At 35.0% G+C, this 15,642-nt stretch overlaps 1 protein-coding gene across 2 annotated transcripts in view; it reads right to left on the bottom strand.

Moving 5' to 3' along the window:
• Positions 1 to 1,289: 1,289 nt before the first annotated feature.
• The window catches only part of BRCA2 (BRCA2 DNA repair associated), a 60,322-nt gene continuing 45,969 nt past the window's right edge, over positions 1,290 to 15,642 (bottom strand). For both annotated transcript variants that reach the window (XM_037527143.2, XM_054701908.1), the window contains 9 exons: positions 14,416 to 14,571; positions 14,168 to 14,312; positions 13,330 to 13,451; positions 9,670 to 9,868; positions 9,279 to 9,442; positions 9,054 to 9,192; positions 5,341 to 5,585; positions 3,717 to 3,863; positions 1,290 to 2,890 (listed from right to left, as the gene is read on the bottom strand). In XM_037527143.2, coding sequence (XP_037383040.1) covers positions 2,267 to 2,890; positions 3,717 to 3,863; positions 5,341 to 5,585; positions 9,054 to 9,192; positions 9,279 to 9,442; positions 9,670 to 9,868; positions 13,330 to 13,451; positions 14,168 to 14,312; positions 14,416 to 14,571 — 1,941 coding nt within the window. In that variant the 3' untranslated portion in view covers positions 1,290 to 2,266. The remainder of the gene's footprint in view (positions 2,891 to 3,716; positions 3,864 to 5,340; positions 5,586 to 9,053; positions 9,193 to 9,278; positions 9,443 to 9,669; positions 9,869 to 13,329; positions 13,452 to 14,167; positions 14,313 to 14,415; positions 14,572 to 15,642) is intronic.

The following is a 15,642-nucleotide window of genomic DNA, read 5'->3' as shown; positions in this document are numbered from 1 at the left end:
AGATAATAAGGGGAGGAAGGGTCAGAGAGTCCAAAAAGGGAATTACATTCCTTTGATCCAACAGGAACAGCCAAAAGGGTTAGAATCTACGCCTTCCCCATTTAGGTCAGACTTTCTACTTAGGCCTCCTGGTTCACCTGTGCCGAGTGATCACTATTAAGAAGTGACTATACGTGGGGCCTCCCCGGTGACGCAGCAGGTTGAGTGCAGCACTCTGAAGCTGTCTGCAGCCTCTACAGTGCGGGCTCGATTCCCGTCTGGCCAGGGAGATACCCACATGGCGCAGCAGACCTCTCCTGCCGCTTCCCTCAGCAGTGTTTTCGGTCTGTCTGCCTGTTCTATTCCCCTCTATGTCTCTGGTGAATTCTCTCACCCTCCCACATCTCTGGCCTGTACCCCAGTTCTTGTATAAATAAATCTTTAAAGAAGTGACTATAGGTTATAGATTGAGAGCTATTCTAGAGTTCAGCAGAATAGTTCCCTGAGCTACTTGCCACTTTTTCCTTATATGATTCCTGAAATATCTAGTTTGGCGGCATAAAAAAAATTGATTAAATGTTCCAATTTCATTTGCAGTCAGAAATAAACTATTTTTTTTTTTCAAATCCCATAGCACCTGACTTTATACTATTTTTTCAAACACTCAAAATTGATTTGTATTGTTTTGTGTATTATTACCTGTTTCATATAGTTGGCATAGTGTTTTGTGTACAAAATAGGGTCGCATTAAGTGACCGCTGAATACTAAGTAACAAGAATTGCTTTTACCATTTATCCCTTATGCCGTGTACATGGTTGACTCTAAATTATTAAATTGTTAATTTCGGGGGTACTAATATCAACATACACTTAAGCTTCATACATAGTTTGAAGCTGTATGAAGTTTGAACTATGTATGAACTTTATACATAGTTTATAATTAAACCTTATAATAATTTACCTAGTTTTTGCATTAGGTCTCTCTATAATGGATAATCTAGATAGTAATGAACAATGGAGGAAGTAAAAGCAGTTCAATTTTTCTAGGATTCAAAAAACAGGGCAATATTTATAATTCCCTCTGTTCACCTGAGACTCAAGTTTTATTCTATATTGTAGAGTGGGAATAATCAGCAGGGAAATTATTAGGATGTGAAAACAAAATTTTTTTATGACAAAATTTAAAATCTCATTAATAAAAATGGCAGAACATTTAAGTTAAAAGGAATAGCAGAATGAAATATTATGTAAATGCTTTTTAGAAGTAAGAAGAATCATGAAGGCACAGTTAAGAAAACAAATTGCTTTTTAAAAGGATTTATTCCTGACTTTGAAATATGTTTATATTTAGATTTGAAAATGTATAAATTTAAGGCATATCAAAAACCTGATCTATGAGCTTCCCCATGCTATTAGCTCATTAGAATTGCTTTCTCTTCTCAAACGTAAGAAAGTAACGAATAAGAATATCATAAATTAAACTATTATCTTCTGCTCTGGTGGTTAGAAAAGAGTAAGTTTAAAATAGAGTACTTGCTGAGCTCTGTGATAGCGTTAAAAAACAAAACATATATATAGAATCATTGTCAATTTAAAAGAAAGATTTTCTCTTCAAGTTGTGGTCCAGATAATCCTGTAGTTTTTTTTTAAAAAAAAAACCACTATGAAATCTGCTTCTGATTTAAAATATTTAAATTTTTAACTGAAACAGTTTACGAGATCATATTGGATGCCATAAAAAGAATTAATTGAAGGTTCTATTTTCCTTGTAGTCATGCTGACTTAAGGATGAAGAATTGGTGAAAAGAAAACACCCCTGTAATGTCTCACTCAACTTGACTTTTGATTAGGATGGAACTAGTGAACCAATGAGTGCATTAGGAAAACTGATTCATAGTGGGTTACCTCTTAAAAAAACCAACACACACAAAACCTAAAATGTGAACTAAGCTAAAAGGAATTAAGCCAAAATGCCTGTACTTTTAAATGTAGTTCATTTAATTAAGGACACAATTCTAAAAAAGAGGTATGTTTCCTTTTTGTTTGTAAAATATTATAGTAATCAAATCCAGTCATAATTTTTTCTTGATTAGTTAATAAATACACAGTTTTAAGACATAAATGAAATAAAAGTATCACTATAGAAGCAGACAAAGAACATTCTAATGGTATACAAGCACTGACATAAATCTGGAAAAGCTTCCATTTCTTAGTAAACAAATGCTGATATGTAATTTGAAATTATATATTTTACAAACTGGAAAGGTTAAGAGTTAATAGCTTAGTGTCATTTTCGTTTTTGTCGCCTTTGCAATCTCTTGGAAATATTTTTTATTGTACTCACGTCCTGCATATTAGTCTCATGTTCTTCAGTAATGGCTTGGGAATTCTCCTGTTCTTTGATCACCAATTTAGTATAATGTCTTTTTGGTCCAAGAAAATCTTTTGAACTAGTGGGAGCAGTCCTAGTGGATTCGCTAATAAGTTGATTTTCTCCTCCTGAACCAGACAAAAGGGCTTGGGTATTTATCAATGCAAGTTCTTCATCAGCTATTGAATCACTTTCTAAAAGAGAAATGTCATTAAATTTTTTAAGTGGAGTCAGCTGAGGAGAATTCAATTCTTTTTTCTTTATAGGTGTTTCATATTTGGTGCCACAACTCCGTGGCGGCTGAAATGCCTTCTGTGCAGCTGGAGAAACAAATGTACAAATGGGACTAACAGGTGGAGGTAAAGGCACTCTACTTAAGAAATCCAAGGCTCTTCTCTTTTTGCAGTTTTTGGGGTCATCAATCTCTTTTTCTTCTTTTGAAGTAATTTGGGCTAATACAGGTGTGGAAACAGACTTTCCTTTTGGCTTACAAAGGGATACTGGAGTTCGATAAATCAACTCCCTATTGGTAGGAGACACCTAATAAAAATATAAATTAATTAAAAAAAGTAGCATATATAATTATGTACTAATATATAAAAAAAGCTTTTCACTAAAATATTTAAACCACCAGTACCACATATATTCTCACTTCCCCAGTGGCTAATAATAGGTCAGATTTTTCAAGAGAGTTTCATGAAATCATTATGATAGTTTTGTATAAGAGGCTATAGCAATGATATGCAAAGAAAGATGAAGATTACTTGCTGTTAAAGACAAAAAAACAGGTGGAAGACATAACTTGTGCTTTAATCTTTTTTATTAGTAACAGATTAAATAAAGATAAATATTTTAAGAACCAATTTAAGAACACAGACCTCCTGGATTCTAATATCTACTTTTCTAACTTTGTGATGTTAGGCAATTGCTTAACCTTTCTATGCCGTATTTTTTGTAATTTTTATCTAATAGGGTTGTGAAAATTAAATGAGCTCTGCAGATATACTTAGCAAATGGCACTAGCCAATATTATAAATTTTGGCTTGATTTGCAGTTGTGATTTAAAGAGTTAAGTTGAGCTTAGAAATAACCCTAATTGTTAAAATAGTTCTCCTAGCAAAAGGACACAGGCATAGAATTCTTTCAAAACACTAATACTTGGAATACTAAAAATGAAAACACTTGTTGGTAAAATTTGCCCTCAAAGAAGGTTACATTCTAGTTTTAATTAACATAGAATTTCCAGATAACCATACTTTCTATATTAAGTTAAATTACATTTTACCATGTTTATTCTAGATATACACCAGAATATATTGTCTCCATATGTAGTATTTATAAAACTTATTAAATTTACATAACTTACCAGAAACTTACTTCCTGTTCCAAGGACTGTTTCAGTAGTATGTGGCTCTGAAGTACAGTTTTTAGTCGGGGTGGAAAACTTGGGATCATTTGCATTAAGTATACGCATAAGCTTGTTTTCTGCATCATTGCAAAATACTTCAATATTCTAAGAAAACAGATTGGAAAAACTGATAAAATGTAAACCCACACATTCCTGTTTTCAGAAAGGCTTACCTTTAAAGCCAGAAATAAAAAATACAGACAAAACAAACCAGAATGATATTGCCACTGTAGAAAAACATGCCAGTGCAAAAAGCAAAACAAAACCAGAAATGAAAGGAACTTAATTGTTGGAGGGAGAAAGGAAGTATGTGTGTATATGTCAGGAAAAAAGATAAGAGATCTTCTTAACCATCCAGTTCAATTAGCAAGAAGGTACTGGACATGGAGGTAAAAGATGGGGGCTCCAGCTCTATTTATTACCTAACACCATGAAACATCTAATATCTAAAGTTCTCCTTTGATTAGTAGTAAAATGAGAGAACTGCCTCATATCTGTTTCAAGAATTAATTGAAATAATGTGTAAGCTAAACCACATGCAATAGCTGGTTCAGAAGTCATAAATGGTTACCAACAATTTCAAATGGTTTAACTTAATTCATGAAAACATTTCCTAAAACTTCAAAATACTATGTAAATGAGTTAGGTGTCTCTGAACTGCCCTTGAATTATTTGTGAGAAAACTTGGAATGTAAATAGTAGGTACTCTGTACAGCAGCCAAATAATGAATGTAAACCATCTGCCCCTCAAATTAGAAAGCATATAAATCAGAGTGTTATTCTTACAATGTGTATTGAGTCTTTAGGTAAAATATTACACAAACTTGCTTTATATAGCTTGATATTCTAATGTATTTAAATATAACATAAATTTTATAGATTATTAGTTAGCAATTTAAGAAATTTTATTGGGAGGCAGCACTGCATAGTAAATAATTTGGGCTCTGCTTTCAGATGGTATAAATATGAATTCTGGTTTTACCAATTTGTGTGATTTAACCTTTATGCTTCTTACTGAAAAATGTAAAAACAGTTCCCTACTTTATAAATTTGGTGGAGAATTAAATGGACAGACATAAAACAAGACTTGATAGATAACAAGCACTCAAAAAACTTTAGCTAATATTATATAATGTATAGACATTATGTATAGACATAAGCACAAAATGCATTCCCTATGATCTAGAGAAAATAAATGTAGTGTTCTATTAAGGATTATTTAAAATTGAATATATCTATAAACTGTATAAAATACCAGATTTGGAGTTTAAAAATGTAAATTTGGTGTCTAATTACACTGGTAACTACTATGAACCACAAATAACTTAATTTAATGTGTAAATTTCCAGTTTGCCCACATGGTCTGTAGTTCTGACCATTGTGATAATTCCCTGAAAATCGTTCTTTTCTTCTCAGTAACTGTTATCCCCCATCTCCTCAGTTTCATGAGCAATTAATATATGACAATGCCACCTTATGTTAACTTTGACTATCCAATTTTTACTAGTCACCACTTCCTTGATAACTAACCATCAAAAAGGAAAATACCAAAATGAGTGGTAGTGTTCAATACTAATTTTACCTCAATAGTCTTTTTCATTTCATGGAATTTCTCTTGAAAATGTCCTTCCTTTGGACTGGCAGAAAACATGGAAAAATCCCCAGCAAATAGAATAGGAATTTCTGATTTGCATTCTGGTCGCCACTGGAGGTTGCTTGCAGCAATTAACATGTGAGGGTTCATAATGTCTTCATTAAGATCTATCCAAAACTTTACTGCCAAAAAATTATGGCATTCATCTGACAAGTAGACCAAAGGAGCGAGACCTAAAATGAATAAAAATTTTTATTGTATATGTTAGATAAATTTTACAGTGCAAGGAACTCTAGTATGTCCATTTATTTTGGTATGCTAATAGTGGAAACAAATGAAAGTAGCTACATTTACAGAAAGCTCAGGATTTCCAAAATGACCTATTGATTAAAGTGCTAAAATTTCAATGCCAATGACAACATATCTGTTATTATTATTTTTTAAAGATTTATTTATATAAGAACCGGGGTATAGGCCAGAGGTGTGAGAGGTGAGAGGATTCACCAGAGACAGTGTGGGAAACAGAACAGGCAGACTGACGAAATATACTGCTGAGGGGAGCAGTGGGCAAGACAGGAGAGGTCTGCTCGCCATGTGGGTTGATCCCTGGCTGGCTGGGGATCATGCTGCAGAGGCTGCAGATTGCTTCATAGTGCGGTGCTTAACCCCTTGTGCCACCAGGGAAGCCCCAACATATCTATTATTGAGGCAGGTATTATACTGCTGGTGGGAGTACAAATTTGTGCAACCATCTGGAGAAAAAAATTGGTAATACCTAGTAAAGGAACATATGTGCTTACCTTTTCACCTAGCAACCCACTCCTAGTACTCTTCTACTCTGAATAAATAGTAAGTGAAAAAATAGTAAGATATGCTCTAGTCAGATACATGTGAACTTGTGTCAACATGAAAACACAAGGTTAAACACAAGGCCCTAGGTTATTTACTGAAGTACTGTCTGTAAATATAACTATTGAAAGCATCTTGTATTAGCTTATAGGCAGGAGCAGGGTGTCTCTACACAATGGCATTATGCTGCTGTACAAAAGAATAAGGAAGATCTCTATGAATTGATTTCCAAACATAATGTAAAGTCAAAAAGGAAAAGGACAAAAGGCTAGTTTGTTACCATTCTTATAAGAAAGAGGAGGATGTAAGGACATGTATTTGTCCATTTGTGCAAAACAAATACAGGAAAAATAAACCAGAAACTTCAGGGATAGGGTGTAGGAAAAAGGAGGAACAGCATTGAATTAGTAGGGACATTGGGAGAGACATTTCTCTGAGGATGTCCTTTTGTATGTCTCTGACTCTTAGAACCACAGTGTTATTTCATATACCCTTCATAGTTTTCCATATTCCCCTAATGTCACCTCTTTCCTCTGTGTTGATCCTTAAAGTTCAAAATCCCTCCTTTCATACACCCTCAAATTCTTTGCCCTTCTTGCTTTGTGTTCTTCACCAGGTTAAACTACAAGCCTAGTTATTTACCATTTTTCACCTGCATTGTCATTTAGCATCAGGGGAAATGCAATTCAAAACCACATTGAGTTGCCATCTCATACTGGGAGAATGGCCATTATCAAGAAGACAAGAATAAGCGTTGATTGGAATGTTGACTGGTTCAGCCCCTATGAAATACAGTATGGAGGTTCCGCAAAATATTGAAAATAGACTTACCATATGATCCAGCAATTCCATACCTAAGTGTCTACCCGAAGAATGCAGAAACAACGAAGGGAAATATGCATTCCTATGTTCATGGCAGCACTATTTACAATGGCCAAGTTATGGCAAGAACCCAAGTGCCTAATGACAGAGGAACGGGATAGGAAGATATGGTATATGTACATAATGGAATACAACTCAGCGATAAAAAGATGAACACTTGCTACATGGATGGAACTGGAGGAGATAATGCTAAGCAAAGCCAGAAGAAAGACAAATACTAAGTGGTTTCACTTACCTGTGAAATAGAGATACAAAACAAAGGGTCAGAAAAAACCAAACCAATGACAAACCCTAAAAATCTGACTGTAGAATTTAGGCTACCAGAGGCAGACACGGGAGAGTAAAGTTGGGGAGACACAATGGACTCTGGTGGAGACACAACGGACAATGGTGGAGGGCTATGGGTAACTTGGTGGTGAGTTTGGTATGGTGACTTGCATCTGAACAGGTGTGATCCTCTGCCTCTGAATCACATTTATTGTTACAAAACAATGTCACATCAATTGTGAATCAATCAATGGCAAGTGACGTCAAACATAAAACAAACCCCAAGTTGCCCAATTAAAAAATGGGCAGCAGATCTGAAAAGACTATTTACTTACGAGGATATTTAGAAGATATATGGAAAAACTTAACGAGGGAGATGCAAATCAAAACCACAATGAGATATCATCTTATACCTGTGAATAGGGCATATACTAAAAAGACCCCCAACAAGAGCTGGAGAGGATGTGGAGAAAGAGGGACACTAATACAGTGTTGGTGGAAATGTAAACTGTTGCAGCCATTCTGGGAACCAGTCAGTGCCTAAAAACCTCAAAAGATGAATACCATATGATGCAGCAATCCCACTTTTAGGTATCTCTTTGAAGAGTACCAAACCATAAACTCAAATTATATGCTCCACAAAGTTAATTGTAACATTGTTAAAAGAGCTAGGATTTAGAAGCAACCTAAGTGACCACCAATAGAGGACTGATTAAAAAGATAGGGTATAGCAACACAATGGAATACTATTCATCTGTAAGGAAAGATGGAATGCTACCATTTACCACAAAATGGAAGGAGCTTGAGGAAATTATGTATGATTAAGTAAATCAGAAAGATCAAGACAAAGTTGGGATTATTTCACATATATCAGTAAAATAAAGAATCAAAGTAAAATTAGTATGAACTTGCAGACACTGATAACCAAAGTGGAGTTTCTAAGGTTAAGAGGGAGGGGAGAGCCTCCCTGGTGGCACAAGTGGTTAAGCCTCAGCACTATGAAGCAATCTGCTGTCACTGCAGCATGAATTTGATGCCTGGCCAGGGAGCTAACCCACATGGTGCAGCAGATCTCTCCTGTCTTGCTTGTTGCTCCCCTCAGCAGTGTATTTCAGTGGATCCGCCTGGTCTGCTCCCCACTGTCTCTGGTAAGTCCTCTCACCCCCTACACCTCTGGCCTACACCCCAGCTCTTGTATGTATAAATCAATCTTAAAAAAAAAAAGGGCGGGGTGAAGGATGAAAGGGTCAAGGAGGTAAGGTAGAGGCAAAAAAAAAAAAAAAAATCTTGCAAACCAACTGTTTCCAAATTTCATGAATGGTAGTTCCAATTAATCTTTTTTTTTTTCTTTAAAAGATTTATTTATTTTATACAAGAATTGGGGTACAGGCCAGATGCGCAGGAGGGTGAGAGGATTCACCAGAGACAGAGCCGGTAACAGAACAGGCAGACTGATGAAATACACTGCTGAGGGGAGCAGCAGGCATGACAGGAGAGGTCCGCCGAGCCATGTGGGACCCTTGCCATGCTGGCAGGGATTGAACCGGTGCTGCAGAGGCTGCGAACAGCTTCACAGCACGGTGCTCAACTGCCTGCGCCACCAGGGGAGGCCCTCCAATTAATCTTAAGGAAGACAAAATTTAAAAGAAAGTGATTTTCAAAAGCATCAATAAAAAGCTACAATTACATACACCATATATTACCTATTTTTTTCACAACAGAAATGACAAATCCTACTAGGTCAACCTCAGAACAAGGTGGTTGGAAGTCTGCATCTAATAATTTGTTGAAGTGAAGGGACTCTCTGGGCTGATAAACTTGGAGTAGAAATTCATCTGAAGCCTACAAGAAAAAAAAAAATCAGTATATGTAGATCCTATAAAGTAATATGCATTTATCAAAGTTAAAAAATTATGAAAAGTTTGTACCGGTAGTTCTTGATACTGAGTCTTTTTTGTTGCTGTTAACTGTATGTTAGCTCTTTCAGATTTACTTTTAGATTTTGATGTTGCAAGATGGTAGATTCTGTACCTTTTTCCTTCTGTTAACAGGGAGCGTAAATCTGATGATGGACGCCAGATATTCAATATAACTAGAAAAACAGAACAACAACTAAAAGGAAGAACTAATAATCACTAAAATTAAAAATAAATTACTGATGACAAGAAAGATCAAAGGATATGTTTTCATTTTGTGCTCCTCTAATGTATGCTAACTTTGGACTTTTAACTAGTATTTGAAATCATTTTATTAATAAAATAATAATGTTAATAAACTAATAATTTCTAACTTAACAAAACAAAAAATTCACATACTGACCTGAATATTTTTCTTTTTTTTCATAGCTTATGATACGTAACTTCCACACAGTTTTAACATCCCTTGATAAAATTTGTTCCCCTTGTTCAGCAGATTCCATAGCCTTCCTGAATTCCAACTGGATCTGTGCTTGCTTCTTATCATTCAACATCTGTCTGTGATTATTCAAGGCTCTTAACTGCTCCTCACTAAAATAATCCTGTGATTTAATATATTAAGGCAGATGATTAACATAAAAAGCAAGCAAGACAAAAATGTCATCTACTGTAAATGAATCCCTTTAAATGGTGATAAAATACAACAGAATTGAGTTCACTTTAAGTGTGTAACAACATAAAAATTGAGATTAGTGTACTTAGCTTATCACATAACATATTTTCAGGTGCTTCAAGCTGTTTATTAATACTTGTGACAAATTTTTTCTTGGACCAAAATAACCCCCTATCTATGAAGATACTTAAAAAATCATAATCATTCAACATCAACCTTATAAATGGCTATATTTGACTATTTGCTATATATGAGAAATGGATGTTTGCTTTTTTAAAAATTTTATTTTTGCAAAGAGGTATGGGGGTGAGAGGATTCACCAGAGACAGAGTGGGGAGTAGAACAGGCAGACTGACTGAAATACACTGCTGAGGGGAGCAGCTGGCAAGACAGGAGAGATCCGTGGTGCCATATGTGGGTAGCTCCTTGGCCAGGGACTGAATTTGGGCTATAGAGGTTTTAGCACTGAGATTTAACCCCTGGCACACCAGGGAGGCCTGGGTATGTGTTTTAATGCATTAATTTTGTATGGTAAATGCATTACTATAATAACTATAATATCTATAATAACTATAATATCTATGGGCAGATTACTATTATTGTTTCCATGAGATACATGATGAAACTGAGGTACAGAGAGAATTAATAACTTGCAAAGGCATATAGGTAAGGATTGACTAGAGAATCCTCATTCTTAGACCTCAGCAGAATTTCACTAAATCTCCATGGAACAATAAGTACAATTTATTTATTTTAAAAATATTTATTTATGCATACAAGAACTGGGGTACTGGCCAGAGGTGTGGGGGGTGCAAGGATTCACCAGACAGAGTGGGGAACAGAACAGGCAGACTGAAATACACTGCTGAGGGGAGCAGCGGGCGTCAGGAAAGGTCTGCTGCACCATATGGGTAGCTCCCTGGCCAGGGATCGAACTCATGCTGCAGTGGCTGTGGTTAGCTTCACAGGTTGCATCTTAACCCCTTGTGCCACCAGGGAGGCTCAATAAATACAATTTAAAACAGACATGTACTATAAATATTTTTGCGTCTACATTTTCTCCCAACCATTTCAGCAAATTACTCTTCGTACATCATGAAAATCTCACCCAGAATAATATAGAGGAAAAGTAAAATAGGAAATGGAACCCTGATTCATAATGTACTAAGCTGTTGCTAAACATTTTAATATCCTAATTTACATTGGGAAGGGAGACCATGAAATTCTATGTATCCTGCAAAGGTCTTTCTAATATGTAGAGTCTTTAGTTTAAACATGAATTAAAAATAAACAGATATCAATTGTGATTTCAAAAGTTCCACAGTATATAACACTGTCACTGAAAACAAATCCACTTGAAGGTTTATTTTAGAAATTAATGGCTATATTTGCCTTCAAGAATTACAATAATCTTATTGAAGTGAAATCTCAGAGTACCATATAAACTTAGAACTGTAAAAATAGCCATTCATGGACCTTTCCTTAAAAGAAAGTGGGAATGCAGGGATCTAGAAAACTTAAATAAGGGACCAGGAAAATGAATAACTATAAGAAAGTGAAAATCAAAATCAACAAAAACTATGAACCAGAGACACTTTTTGGGGGTGGGGGCGGGAGGGGAGGGATTGGGGTCAGAATGGGGGGATTGCAATTGTATGGGGAATATAAAAATAAAATTTATTAATTAAAAAAAAAAAAAAAAAAAAAAAAAAGAAAGTGGGAATGATGCCTAAGAGGTAAATCATTTGTTCAGTGATTTAGTACAAAGTGGAGGAGGGCAAGGTCTACAACTTAGTCCTTCAACTTTCATTTTACCCTCTTATTTCTTCTTCATAGGTAAATTCCATAAAAGGAAATCAGACTAAAGTATTTTATTAAATTTTGTAGATGAAAATAAAATTATCTTCACGATGACTCAGAGAGCACGAGCTTCAATAAATATAATAAAAGAGGTGGAAGCAAAACATTTTTCAGGATAGCATAATAAAGGTTTTTAATTTCTAGAATTATATCATGTATACTCAAAGGATTTTAAATTATTCCTTTCTCTTAGGGAGAATCTGAGTTGTAACATTTGGTAATACGAGGGAATTCTATTCAGAATAGCATGCTCACTCTCCTAATGGAGAATTATTTTTGTAGTCCCACTATTTAGTATTGTTAGGCTATATATGAGATTTATAAAATCATCAAATAAATGAGATAATTCAGTAAGTAAATGTTTTCTAAAATTTCCCCTCCCCTCCCTATGTAGCAAACAAATTCTAGAATCTGTGTTACACACAAACACACACACACATACACTCTCAGGTGTCCAAAGATTTAGGAAATAGCTTATCTTACATATGGTAAGATAACACGTGGAACTTTTTAACAGTACACTTTTACATAGACTATCTAATTTGATTCTAAGATAATATATTTTATTGCTATTGTGCCCAATTTGTTTAGGTAATAAATGGTAGATCTTGTGATATTTCCAATACATTGTGTTCTTCTGAAACTTCTACCTAAGTACCCTTAAAATAGAGGATTATGAAATAAACTGTTAAGAGCTGAGAACAAGGAAACTAAGACACTACTTTGAAAGTACTTGTTTTACATTTAAAAAAAAGTCTTGTTTACATATTAAATCACCTTTGTTTAATATATAAAATTAGTTAATCTGCTCATCCTCTGCTTGGTATAGAATCACATACCACATTGGTTTGACAGATCACTGAGGACCCTAGAAATGCACACATCCCCATTGTAAAACACAGCATTTTAATATACTCCTTCCTGTAATTCAGAAGATAGGACAGCTTTTCATATTTAAGAATGAACATAAAACTCCTTCCACACCCTCTTGTTAGACCTTGCTAGACTAACTGTCCTGCTATTGAGTTCTCAGGCTAACAGAAATTCAGTTAATCACAAGTGAGAAACATATTCTCTACCATGCAGAGGTTTCCTATCTTCAGACAGTGGCTCCAGAACCAGCTTACACCTGATAGCCAGGCAGGCACGGATGGCAGAAGTTATCTAGGTCTCATTAGCCTACTAAAATGCATACCCCTGGGATGGAGACTCAAGATGCCAATGTATGCATAGACTCATAAAGTAATGTATGAGGTAGCATGTAGTGTTTTTGTATATGCCTAAGTAGAGTCCTGCCCAAAATTTGCTATCGTGTAACTCCCTGCTACCTTTCCAGGTAATCAATCCTATAAAAGCAGGAACCACACTACTCTTAGGTTGGGAGAGCACAGCCCTGGATACTTCCTGCCTCTAGCGTACTGTGTATTGCACAATTAAAGTTCCTCATTTGAAACCTCAAAATTTGTGGGGGCTTAATGGTTGAAGACAGACAAGGACCCTGAGGAATCAGTAACACTTTTACTGTCTCACCTCAAGGTCACTTGGATCTGGGGCATTCTTGACTGCTTCATAAATTTCTGCACCATCTTGCAGAGCACAGATTTGCTGTCTCGTTAGTGCACATGATGGTATACACTGTTTTCTTATATTTTCTAGGGAAAAAAGTACCAGCAATTAGCTAAGTCACAAATTTAAGAACACTGAAATTAGAGAGCCAAGTAAAAATACCCAAAGAATAAAGGCTGAAAAACAGTCATTTATCAGTTGAAGTATTTTAGGAAAATTTGAAACAAGTACATTCATGGTTTAATAAATCATACAAAGAGTGAAATTTGTAAATTAAGTAAACACTTTCATGATTCACATAATCATAAAAACAGAATAAGTCAGTAATAATTTTAAACAACAAATGTGCAAAAGTTATATAATGTAGATTCATGCAAAAGTTATACAATGTAGGTAAGAACATTGACTTAATGATAAATCGCTTAGTGGAAAATAACTTGATAGCTCTTAACTGTTAATGTCTAATACCAAAAAAGATACTACAGTTTACCACTGAAGCTTCTGATGGTTTTCTTAATTTCTGAAAACTGTTGTGAGTATATAATGTTTTATTGCCTAATGTAATTTTATAAGTATCTAAAGGCTAAGTGCTGAATAAAATGTGATTATCTGGGGCCAGTTCAATGCTTATCTGTATATATGTGTAATAATATATTTTAAACAGTGAAAAAAAAGTTTCAGAATTAGAAAAATAACTTATTCAAAATAAAATTCACCCAATTACAAAAATCAAATTAGCACTGAAACTGTTAGCACAAAAAGAAAACAAACAAAAATCCTGATAACATACAACTCATTTTACCTTCATGCTCTTCAAATTCTGCTTGAATTTTGGTGAATAAGGCTTCTAGTTTCATTTGTTGGGCTTCTGCATATTTTGTGGCCTCCTTTTCCTCTTCTCTTTCATTTCGTAGTATGTATAATCCACATGATGTCTTCTCCAACCACTGTAATAATATGTCAAACAAAAATTCAGGAGAGGGAGGGCTCATTAAAATTATTTGTCTCAAAATAAAGAAGTACACAGAACATTTTAAGAATGTATCATACCTGTATAGGGTATGCTCTTTGAATAATTACATCAACACAACCAACATTTCCTCCATCACTGAAAAGTGATGACAAGGGGAGAGGAAAAGGTCTTGGATCAGGAGAGAATCCAAGTTTGGCATACCAGCAAGCAGGCCGAGTACTGTTAGCAGAAATCTGGACAAATTCATGAATAAACAGATTTATAACACAAATATATGTAATTCTATTTCATATTTCATAACATTTTTTATTCTTTTAGGGTTGCTTTACAAACATTTATTTTAAAAAGTCAACTAATTAGGAAAGTGGATAAAAATGATGAAAATGAAAATACTTTAAAAATACAGTATCTTAAAAAATTGTTTATGATGCTATAAAATTTTTATTTATTTCTATTACATTAGGCAATTATTGAAAGAGACTTCAATTTAATTAGGAGCTATTAATACACATTTACTTACCTGGCTTCCCACAAAAAATCTACAAGGACAAAGAGAATTGTAGAGGATAGTTGATGACATATTACCAAAATTTTGGAATGCAGAAATTTATGAAGCAGTTAAAAATCTGTTGGACAAGTGGCAACTCATAAAGCAGTCTGAGAATGATTACAGTTAATAAATACAGCAAACATTCACCAAACACTTATTATGGTGGCCTGGCACTTTGTTAAGTGCTTTATATTCATTAACTTTTTTTTTTTTAAAGATTTATTTATTTATTTATACAAGCACTGGGTACAGTCAGAAGCGTGGGACGGTGAAAGAATTCACCAGAGTCAGAGCGGAAAACAGAGGAGGCAGACTGACTAAGTACACTGCTGAGGGGAGCAGCAGGCGGCAGCAGAGGTCTGCGCACCATGTGGGACCCTCGCCCCGTGGCCAGGGAACGAACCGGTGCTGCAGAGGCTGCGGGCAGCCTCTCAACTCAGGGCTCAACCGCTGTGCCACCGGGGAGGCCCTATATTCATTAACATTTAAACTTAACAGCTTATCCCGATTTTTCAGACAACGAAACTGAAGCATAAGGGGAATTACACAGGCTGCCCTAGGTTTCTCAGTTATTGACCTTCTATTTAGCCAATAAGAAACAAAATGACATTAGGAAAACTCTCCAGAAATTGGAGGAAACAGGGAACTTATGAAGGTAGGAATATGAGATATGGCTGAAAATAGGAGGAATGTTTGAAATTTTGTATAAAATTAGTTAAGATCTCAGATTTCCTTTCATATTCCAAGTAGCCAG

The sequence above is a fragment of the Talpa occidentalis genome, unplaced genomic scaffold, assembly GCF_014898055.3.
Source record: "Talpa occidentalis isolate TD23 unplaced genomic scaffold, MPIMG_talOcc4v2.1 talOcc4.5, whole genome shotgun sequence".
NCBI lineage: Eukaryota > Metazoa > Chordata > Mammalia > Eulipotyphla > Talpidae > Talpa > Talpa occidentalis.
This window is presented reverse-complemented; position numbering and strand designations above follow the sequence as displayed.